The 11411-nt window shown below is 38.7% G+C and overlaps 2 protein-coding genes across 5 annotated transcripts in view; one reads left to right on the top strand and one right to left on the bottom strand.

Annotated features, from left to right (window-relative positions):
* Positions 1–2592: 2592 nt before the first annotated feature.
* Positions 2593–11411, bottom strand: part of LOC137268944 (uncharacterized) — a 280426-nt gene continuing 271607 nt past the window's right edge. For all 4 annotated transcript variants that reach the window (XM_067803570.1, XM_067803568.1, XM_067803567.1 and 1 more), the window contains one exon: positions 2593–3295. In XM_067803570.1, coding sequence (XP_067659671.1) covers positions 3005–3295 — 291 coding nt within the window. In that variant the 3' untranslated portion in view covers positions 2593–3004. The remainder of the gene's footprint in view (positions 3296–11411) is intronic.
* LOC137268948 (uncharacterized) lies at positions 8651–10719 on the top strand. The gene is made up of 4 exons (XM_067803574.1): positions 8651–8830; positions 9712–9780; positions 9948–10049; positions 10624–10719. The coding sequence occupies exons 1-4, from the start codon at positions 8724–8726 to the stop codon at positions 10646–10648; spliced, it is 303 nt and encodes a 100-aa protein (XP_067659675.1). The 5' UTR covers positions 8651–8723; the 3' UTR covers positions 10649–10719.

Here is an 11411-nt window from a genome sequence, read left to right as displayed (position 1 = left end):
AGAGAAAGCTCAATGTCTGGTTTACTGACACCTACCTATATGTCTGTCTGTCTGCTAAAGACAATATGCAATACACAGCTTCAGTCATTTACCACATGTAATTTGAACTTACCACCTATCAGGCTATACGCCTGATTTATGACTCGTGCACCCGAGTCCTGTCTCTGCCACATTATGCAATTAGGCAGGTGTGATACTTGTACACATGACATGTGTGGTTGCAAACAAACTACATCCATTTTTCTCGGATGACTGGATCCGACGGACACTGGCTCAAACTCTTGTCAGTTTCAAGCCCTGCTTTGTACTTGGACGAATGGCAGTTTCTAGCCACGCAGTAGTTCACCATCTCTACTGAGATGATTTTTGACTGAATCGAACACAAATTCCGAGAACATGCATTTACAAAACCCAATATCTCTACACACATTCTTTATGGATAACAACTTCTTGTGCATATGAATCAATACTGAAACGACGCATCAAGTACATAAATGAAGTTGTTATCCATAAAGAATCTTACTTTTTTGTGACTCGCCATACTTCTAAAATGCCCATCAAACAGATCACCTTTCTGTACACACAATGAGCCCTCAGCATATCAGCAAATGACCCATCCATTCGGAAGCCGTCGTTACACTTGAGTGCACACCCACCCGCTATGACTGGGTTCGGTCTCCGAGGGCTTCGGCACGAGGGAAGTAAGCCCAAGTACAAATATTGCACTTTTGAATCACGATTGTACGATTATAATTTTATTTATTTGTTTTTTTACAAGCAGCAATGTATATTAGATGTCATGAATAAGTGATGATTGTGTTTTAAGTATGTTTGATTGCGTGACCTTTAACATATTGACACAGTTCACTATTTGGTGCGAACACTGAGGAGACAGCCAGGTCTCTCTCGGAAGTTGAGTGATCCATGTCAGCTAACAACCCACAATGATTGTCACGCTGACACATAAGGATACAGAAAATTTTAACCCGGAGAGCAAACCCTAGAAAGAGAAATCGCACGTTTGTCAGAACAAACTGAAGTTCATGTTTTATAGTTACGAGTGTCATTGATAAATACATGGCATATTTAAAAATTACAACAGCTAGAGTTGCAGTATTGCCAATCCAACGGGGATTGCCCAGGTCTACGTGCCTCGACAAAGTTACCTGCCGTCTTCTCTACATGGAGCAGAGACCAATACTGAGCGCTGTTGGAGGAGGCGTTCGCTTTCCTTGACGAAAACGATGATATCAGAAGTTTGTTTTTATTCTTCACATATTATCTTCCGGAAGGGCTTATATCACACTTAACCACATAAAAGGAAAGCATGACGATAAAACTGCGAATGTCACATAAACGCTCATTTGTTTCAGGTGCCACCTGACTGATGTTTGTTACTTATTCCGAGCGAATAGTTAGGATAACACATGGGTCTCATAGGACATATGCTTTTGTTTGGTAAGCATCTACACGTCACAATATGACCACATTTCATTGCCGTCGTTGTAGAGAATTTTACATGAGAGACTGTGCCTTCATTCAAAACATTTCAGCAGGGCGTCTCGATGCTCTCAACCATCATTTGGAGATTCAAATCTTATTGTGTGTTTACAAGCGAAAATGTAGCGATAAAAAATGTACCATGTGGCATGTACCAAATTCAATGCCATAATATGTAATAAGTGCTCGCCTGATAAAGAACTGTAATTACATATACTTACGGAGAGTCCGAACTTGCATTATTCCATAATATATGATGTACTTGTGACTGGCTGTCGCTGGAGTTGTACCAGGTCTTTCTACGGGAATATGTACCAGAACTCCATATTAAGGTTGAACAGGGACATACCATTAAATGATGGCTAAGTACTTAGCAAGCTCACGAATAACATGAATTACTTGTGTTTTTGCAGTGGCGATGCTGATCCTATACATGGCAAGAACACAACACGTTAACCGTGTCAGTCGTTACAGACGCATTCGAAGCTGGCATGGCGGCCACCAGCCTCCTGTCGTGCAGCCCTATCACAGTGGGTACCTTCGCAGGAGGCACCACCGCCCAGTGCACATCTCTATTCTTGAGGACCACAGCCAAACCCCGACTGCTGCTGTGACCAACGTTTACCTGTGATGGGGGCGAAGTAACTAGACCTGTCCTGGCACTAGCTGAGTTACTCTACTGGAAAGTAGTTGCTGTTCGCCTACTACGAATCGTTATCTGTACCTGCTCTGCATATACAAATTTATAGAATTACATAAAGCATTTTATTGTTACTCCTTGAGGCTACCATCCAACACTTTTTATTGTGCTGGGTGGAATTTCTGTAACACATGACAACACGGTCCAGTGAACCACTGAACTACATCAGAGGATACAGATATCCTCTCAGTTGACTTCCTGAAACTAAATAAACACTGTATCTACTGCACATGGTGTTCAAGTATGAGTTACCTTCAGGGTAATCAGTAACACTTAATCAAAGATCTAAAATAATACCCATTCTCCAGCTGCCACTGTAACATCAAACAGGCCACAGACGGACTGTTCGTTGGTTTGCTCCATAATTTGACTCTTAGTGAAAAATCCAATCGTGTGAACAGAATAGAACTTTATTTGCACTCAAAGCTTCCTTTGTAGCAATGGCACTCTTTAAATGTTTCAAATACTTATTTACAAAACCATGTTTCCTTGACACAATAAGATTGGCTATTACATATTTGTTGTACACCCAGGGCTTTTTAGTGCAGGCATTTGAAATGTATAATTTCCAGTGATAGTTGAAGTTGGCACAAACAAATATATAATCGTATTCATCACCTATGTAAGTATTAAAAAAATAAATCTTAGGTTTGCTTTATCGTGGAATGAATATTTTCCGGAGTGTGTGCAGATGCGATATTTTTGACAAATTGTACAAAGGACAAAACGTCATACAAACATAATGATCTTCGGGGTTGTTTGTCATAAACTGAGAAGAAAGAAGATTGCTATCACACCATACGCTTATTCCACATGTATGTTGTTGTACTGGGAGATGGCCAGGACAGTGGATGCATACGTATATGAATCAGACGTCCAGAAAGGGAAGTACCCCTGTCCAGCATTGTAGCCGGAAAAAGTCATTGGTGTCTTCTGACCAAAATGTTCTTGTTGGCACATTTCCAGGTACCTGTCCTCCGAAACTACACCTTGGAATCCGGATATAAAGGGAGAAGATGGGAAGTGTTTGTCATCAGAAATCTTGGTGCCATTCAGGTACTCCATCCGGTTCACTGGATACCAGAAGGGCATGCTCTGTTGGTAGAAGTTTTCAGATTGTACAGTATCAACATGATCAACATAATGTCTGCAGCAGACTACTATGTGGCAAACAAAACACAGAAACCATACAGAGTGAGCACAACACACAAACTGCCCACCAATTAATAGCTACACATCATGAACTTTACAAACGACTGATGACATAACACAAGATCTATACTGGGTGGACGCAGTGGATGTAATACACTATCTATATATCGGTGGACATAATAGACGTAATAAACTACCCATATACTGGTAAACACATATAAGATGATCCACGACCTGACAAATGACCCCAATTTGCATACTTGGGAATGCCCCACAGAACGATCCACTCGAAACAAGAGGGAGACAGGTTGTCTGATAAATATCGAGAAGTTCCTTTTCCCCGTGCGTTTCACGCATGAATTGTTGTAGCACACTCGCTTTGGGAACAGGTACAATCCCAACGAACTGAATCACCACAACATACTGAGCAAATATGTTTAGCACCACCGATCCATTTCATGAAGCAAATGACACTTTCCTGGTTTTTTTAAAACAAAATTGTTGAATATCTAAAATGCTTGTCAATGCCCCAATCATCTATTTGTCTTCGTCTTAACTAAAGTTTAGCGTGGAATATCAGTATCTTATGCCTGAAATTGCAGTCTTATCATTCGAAGGAATATGCGGTGTTGTTTTAATGGGTAAAGTTGACTTTTCGTCTGCTAAATATTCAATAGATAATAACTACATACAGTTAATTGTGTTTCATTTAACTTTTTAGTATGTTAAAAGTTATCTGTTATTGAATTGTGGTGGCTAAATCAGAGTAGCAAGGGGGAAATGTTTTTATCCCGTAACTTTGTTCCTATTTCTCTGTACGGGCTGACTTTCGTCCATAATTCCGCTGGTGATCGACCGGGAATACTATGTCTTGGAAATTTATATAACCGGTTCCAGAGAAATGGTTAGTGTTCAAACAGTATTTCCAAATTTCTGTCATATTTTTATTATGGTCACCACAATTGTGTACAGAAAACTGAAAATACCTTTTGACATTGATAAGTCAGTGAGAAATATCTTTGTACACAAATTTGTCGGTTTGGGGATTACTCAGTACCAGACTCAGTAGATTTATCAGTGACTAAAAAAATATAAAATACAGACAACTCACCAAAGATTACTCTTTTTATGACAAAGTATGGGAACAGTAAAAACCTGATATAGTATGTGTGAATTATTATACAAGACACAACAACGCTGGAAAATTAGGCGGACTTACTGATTTATGCTTTAATTATCACTCTCTGAATCAGTCTCGGTGACTGAATCACTTGCAAGTCCTAAGTCAGTCACTAATCTATCAATTTCCCTTTCTACTGCGATTTCGCGTTGTCAGTAACCATCTTCAATTGTTCCAACATGCTCCATTTGTACAACATTCCGACCATTCTTTTGCACCGATTGCAGACATCATTTCATTTATGGCAACTCTTAAGGAACTTTTTGTGAACTACAAGTTTTGTGAAGCGACATAATTTTTCACATTTGCCCAAATTAACTCAATCGGGTTTAGTTCTGCGTGGTATGGAGGGAGACGCAGTACATCATGACCATGTTGCTTCAACATCGTGTCTACCCTGTAGACAGGGCCCGATTCGTTGGATTTTGCAAGAAACAATACTTCGGTTTTAAGAATTTTCTCATCAAGTGAGATATTGTGCCTTTGTAGCCATGCTTTTATGTCATCTTTTCTGTTGGCGGTTGGCGGATATTTGTCCACTTGCTTGCTATGATATGGTGCATTATCCATAACGATGACAGAGTGCAGTGGAAGGTTTGGGATCAACTTTTCCTGGAGCCATTTGGACAAATTATCAAAGTTCATCTCGTCATGATAGTCTGCTGATTTGAGTTTGGAATAAAAAAACAAGCAAAGTATTTGGAACAAAACCGTTTTCTTCCCCTGCATGAACCACAATAAGCCGAGGTCCGGTGCCAGACGGAGGTTGAACCCCATTTATTACGACTTCACCCTCAAGTTGCCAACACTTTGGGACAAAGTGGTGTACATGCAACCATGTTTCATCGATAAAGATGAGAGTTCGATTTTCTTCTCTGTATTTCTTTATTGCACGCAAGTATTGCAAAGCTTTTAGGTTCCATTAAAAGTTTACGGTTTGACTGCGTTTTTCGCCACCTAAACCCCATGTCTTTGAGATTTTTTCGAAAACTTTCCTTAGAATCCTTGTAGTTCAACTGGCACTTTGCCATATCATACATCGTATCCAGAGTGGGTAGTTGTTTTTTCCGCCATATAAACTTTGTAGAAATTGACGGACTGCACGCCGGTCGAAATCATCAAGTTTGTAACTGCAAGTTTTGGGTTTGCGCAACTTGGTGGGACTGATAAATGTAGGTCCACTCGTTCTGCCTTAATGCACTTTAAAGTTGCCGTTGAGAGTCCAGTAGCAAGGCTGCTTTGTAAAAGAGAATCTGCTTTGGTTGCACAATTTTTGTCCATGATAACATTGTATGCTATCTCCCTTGCCTGAGAATGAACTGTTTGCCCATGTTTTCCTAACTTGGACATTTTTTACTACAACTGAAATCTGTTTAACAGTATTGAGACAGGTGTAAAACAGTAGTGAGACTGATGTTACACAGAAGCGAGACAGGTGTTAATCAGTAGCGGTGTTGATTTCATGTCACGGTTAGCATGTATTGCACGTGGCAGCCAAGTGTACTCGCCCAATTCGTTGTACCGCCTCTCTTGTCACAAATGCGGTTAGTGCACAGGATCATCTAATATGTGTCTAGCAGTAGTTGGACATGATGGATGTACTAAACTTCCTATATCGGTTGACGTGCTGGTCATACTACACTTCCTATATCAGTGGACACACTAGACATCCCACACTCCCTACATCAGTGGACACTATGTATGTACTACACTTCCTATATCAGTGGACACACTAGACATCCTACACTCCCTACATCAGTGGACACAATGTATGTACTACACTTCCTATATCAGTGGACACACTAGACATCCCACACTCCCTACATCAGTGGACACTATGTATGTACTACACTTCCTATATCAGTGGACACACTAGACATCCTACACTCCCTACATCAGTGGACACAATGTATGTACTACACTTCCTATATCGGTAGACATACTTGACGTAGTACACATCCTACATCAGTGGACACCAAGGACACACTACACTTCCTATAATGATAGACACACTGCACATACTATACTTCCTACATCAGTGGACACAATGTATGTACTGCACTTCCTATATCAATGGACACATTGAACCTAGTACGCTTCCTATATTGCAAACACAATGGACATACTACACTTCCCATATCAGTGGACACAACGGCCATACTACACTTCCTATATTGGCGGACACAGGGGACGTAGTACACTTCCTCTATCAGTAGACACAATGGATGTAATCCACTTCTAACATCAGTGGACACCATGCACATGCTGCACTTCCGATATCAGTGGACACAATGGACACACTACACTTCTTTTTGGCGGGCACACTGGACATACTACACTTCCTATATCGGTGGACATAACGGACACAATCCACTTCCTACATCAGTGGACACAATGGACATACTTCACTTCCCATATTAGCAGACACAAACACTACAAAAATGACTTGGTTTCCAGAAACCTGGAAACCATCCGTAATGTGGGTAATTGCGGAATCCAGTTGGTTTCCATTCCCTGAAACTCACTGAGTTTCCAACTAGATTCCATTTTGGAATCTGTGATTGTGGAATTCTGTAAATGGAAACCAAAATGAAACTAAGTTCGGTGGTTTCTTGTTGGTTTCCATATCTGGAATTTGCAATTCTCACATCTCACTGAATGGAAACCAACATAAAAGCAGAAAATGTGGTTTCATGTTGGTTTCCATTGGGCTGTTTTGAACTAAGTAACACAAAATGGGTAATTGTTTGTCATCCTGACATCCAGTTGGTATCCATTCAGTGAAACTGGGTGACCTAGTTTCCAAATAGAATCCATAATGGATACTCTAAGCTCTGGTGATGGAAACTGACACGAAGCTATGGTCATGTGTTGGTTTCCATTCCTGACAACAAAAGTAAATTGTTGACGCATGATTCGGTGGATATCACAATATTAAATGTGGCTTCAAACTAATGATACAAGAACAAACGGTACACTTTGTTCCTTCACATTCTTGTTTATTCATAATGTAATGAAGCATCATATTCCAAGTACCATGCACACAAACTTCACAATAACCGTACTAAACATACAAATGGTGAAAGGACGAATGGCTATAAACGGCCTTTGTCCAGTTATGTGCGCGAGGCACACTTAGTCTGGTTTCTCTAGATTGGGATGAATGAGGCAAGTCCAGGTTTCGGTTGTCTGCTTTCTCAAATTAAGGATCAGACGATTTCTTTATCTGAAAAGAAATAATAAAACTCTGATATCTATGTACAAGAATAAAAGGTGAGTTGACTCTGCATAGGAACATTGCTCAAACTTTTATTATATATTAATTATAATTTATTTGATCATTGAGTTGTGTACGGGCTTGTATTCCTTTCAGTAAATATATTGTATAAAAATAAGTAAAATTAAAACCACTTTAGCAATAGCAGTAGTTCAGATATATATTATTAATTAAAAGGCAAATGATGCAATATATAAACAGGCTATAGACTGCCAACTCCTAGGAATGTGAAAGAGTATAAGCATTTAGGAAGATTAGTATAAGTCATTAAAACAATTGTCAGTTCGGTACTTACATAATGGTATTTCTTAATATCCAGAATATTATACAATATTATACAATAAACTGAGGCAGTGCGTAAAGTTTAGCATTAAAAGCATTTATAGTTGGAATACTTTGACACTGAGTTCAAATACTTGACAATTACTCAGTGTCAGGTCATTAGTGTGTCGGGGTTCGTGTGTCGGCTTCATTGGGGCAGTCCCCACTTAACAGGTTCTATTATCAAAATTAGCTAGCTGTAAAAACAATGGAACTTACCTGAGTCAGGTGTTGACAGACGAAACCGGAAGTAATGACTCGGTAATCCATGGGCACGCGAACTCGTGACATTTTATAAAAGCAACAGTTTAATGTACTGAAGTGGTCGTTTTCAGTCTTTGTCTTAAAATCACATCGAATTTGGGTCAGAGAAGGATTTCATGCTTGCCAATCGAAAAAGGATCAGGTATTTGTTATTACCCACAATGCCCCAACGCACAGTTGCCGCCATTTTGTCACTTGATCCCAAGTTGTTTTGAGACGACTATTTTGAAAGCAGTTCTCAACCGGTATGACCAGTAACGACAACAAGGAAGTCAACACAATGCAGTATTCCTACGTTTGCCCGTGTTATCTGATTCAAGAGACTGGCAATGAGATTTACAATAGAAGTTTTGGACATTCGGTTACGTGAAAAATTGAGAACAGCAGCAGTCGTCGATCGCAGCGGGAGAAAAGGAACATTCCACGATCTGGTCAGGTACAGTGTTATTTTCTTGAAATAAGCAATAACACATGTTATTCGTAATGTTTAACGTAAATAAGTAACTACCACAATACATATGAAAGTTTAGACTTGATGAACCTCTGTAAGCAAATGCGTGTTGAATTCTTAGCAAGAGAGATGGCTTCCTTCACTCAACACTCGGTTAATTCAAGAACTCAATATTACTGTGATTTGGATCAGCTCACACACGATTAAAATGGTTCATTGTGTTAATGAATGAAAAATTATCGTTGCAAGAAGAAAATAAATCACAAATATCTCTAGTCTATTATTGCTAATGTGCTTGTTACGACTCACAGTAACTTCAAACGTATTTATAAATACGAATATTTATTTAAGAAATCCTTTTCATATTGCTTTTGATATTTGCACCTTTGAAAACAATGTAGTTGGGGATAGTGTGTCATTTTGCATTTATAGGTTAGTGATTCTCTGACCAGATTTGGTGCATTGTTTGAGTGAAATTTCAAAAATGAAATTTCACAATGTTTTCAAACTAATATTGAATATTTTTATATCATTGATTTATGAGATAATTTAGGTTTGCCATCTGATGTAAGTAGTGTTATGCTTATTATATCAAGATTTAACGAACCCTGAATGAAGAACTGTAGATTGTGTTAGGCCCACAGAAAAGGTTGCGAAGAGTTTTTGATATAAAGAATATATGGGTATACAATGATGGATTGCCAACCCAAAATAGTATATGAATTTGTTGACCTGGATTCTTTTCATCTAGCATAATCTACACTTTGCAAATTGATATTTATTCTTTGTATTCGACACTTTATTGTTATCAAGAGTGCAATATGACAAGTTCCTGTTTTTTAATCGATGCATTTCTACGTTTCCAGCATAAAGGAGGGCAGTGTTGGAAATTCTGAAGAAGGCAGCCAGGACCAACTCATTTTGACATTCAAAAGGTATGTATAACCTGAACCGTCCAGTACATAATGTACATACAACATAACCAAATAATGTAAATCCTAGGAATCAGTAAAAATGCATGGCGCATGTCACTATTCTTGCAACCTCCAACTGGAAACATGTTTCACTTATAGTTATGCATCATGCACATGTCTCCTTTCAGAAGCTTTTTGATGGGTTTGGATGAACAAGATGGATCTCTTAAGAAGGTGTGGGGAAAGCAGAGGCCCACGGCTTGTACGCAAAGAACGGCAAAAGGTTCAGAGTAAGTAAACGTATTCTAGTCATTTTACATCTTGCACAGATTAAAAATCTAAAGGAATCCTTTAAAATATCAAGTTAATTTGGATTCTTTCTATGTACATTCAAGGAATTTCAAAATGAACACTGTTGAAAAAGTGCAATTTATCCTTTGAAATTTACAGCTTAAAAAGTTTTAAATAGCACATATGCTGCAGTGTATGCTTGTGACCCCATATTCATAGCTTGTCTGCCTGAATGACTGCATATTATTGGTTAAGAAAATATGTCTTTTCACAATAACGGATAAGTCCTAGTTCTATACACCTAATGTGTATTGTAAGTAACATTCAGAAAATAAATTATGGCTTTCAAAGGAGAATTTTTCATGTCTCTGCACTCTCATATATCAATAGGCTGTTCTGGGATTGAAACTTTTGATGTCAAATGCTCATTTTATACTTTTTGAGCTCTTCGCTTTTGGACATGGGGTTCAGTGTATTTCACCTCAAGCAATGTTTGACAGTTTTCTTTTCTCTAGCCATGGATATCGTTGACGAATCATTGTTTGTACTGATAGTTTGTTTTTCAAATTTCAGAAGCTGGAAAGCAGGAAGGCTGTGAAACGATTGATTGGCCGGAGGAGAAGAAGCACACAATTCTTCCTCTCTTGGGGAATGAGCTAACATTTTTCAAACTAGGAAGCCAAGTGATATGGGCTGATCTACATTGATGTGTTCAAGCAAAATATTCTGTACTCACTGCTAATTATACCCTTGCTTTTGTTTCATTTACTAACTTGAATATTCCGAATATTATTTGTGTACAAACAAATTGTTGAATATAAATAAACTTTTAATGAATTTGTGTTTTATTCTGTTATTTGCCATCCTGGAGCCTTTTACCATTATGCAATTGTATAAAATACCTGATTTGCTACATGTGAGACATGAAACAACATGTTTTCCGGAGGATCGGGTAAAGGGCCGACACGAGCAAGTTTCAGTTCATGGAAACTAGGTATTAAACTAGGTTGGAAACTACAACACGGAAACCAGGTTGAAACCTACAGTAAACTCATACATGGAAACCAGGTTGAAACCTACAATAAACTCATACATGGAAACCAGGTTGAAACCTACAATAAACTCACACGTGGAAACCAGGTTGAAACCTACAATAAACTCGTACATGGAAACCAGGTTGAAACCTAAAATAAACTCGTACATGGAAACCAACTGGATCCCGCTTGGAGGAGTGGGTAATGAAACGAACTGGAAACCATCCTGAAATGGTGCAGTTTCAGTTGCATGGAAACCACTATGAAACTTTTGGAAACTCCCTGGAAACCAACTGGAAATGTTGGTTTCCATGACGTTTCTTCTTG

Source organism: Haliotis asinina, chromosome 16 (assembly GCF_037392515.1).
Source record: "Haliotis asinina isolate JCU_RB_2024 chromosome 16, JCU_Hal_asi_v2, whole genome shotgun sequence".
NCBI lineage: Eukaryota > Metazoa > Mollusca > Gastropoda > Lepetellida > Haliotidae > Haliotis > Haliotis asinina.
The sequence above is the reverse complement of the archived record's forward strand: the minus strand, read 5'-3'. Positions and strand labels throughout refer to the sequence as shown.

What these genes read in the sequence shown, in the direction of transcription:
- LOC137268948 (XM_067803574.1), top strand. Translation starts at nt 8,724, where the DNA reads ATGAGATTTACAATAGAAGTTTTGGACATTCGGTTACGTGAAAAATTG. An exon ending in CTCATTTTGACATTCAAAAG is followed by an intron (nt 9,781 to 9,947) that starts GTATGTATAACC and finishes GTCTCCTTTCAG; the next exon opens with AAGCTTTTTGATGGGTTTGG. An exon ending in AGAACGGCAAAAGGTTCAGA is followed by an intron (nt 10,050 to 10,623) that starts GTAAGTAAACGT and finishes TTCAAATTTCAG; the next exon opens with AAGCTGGAAAGCAGGAAGGC.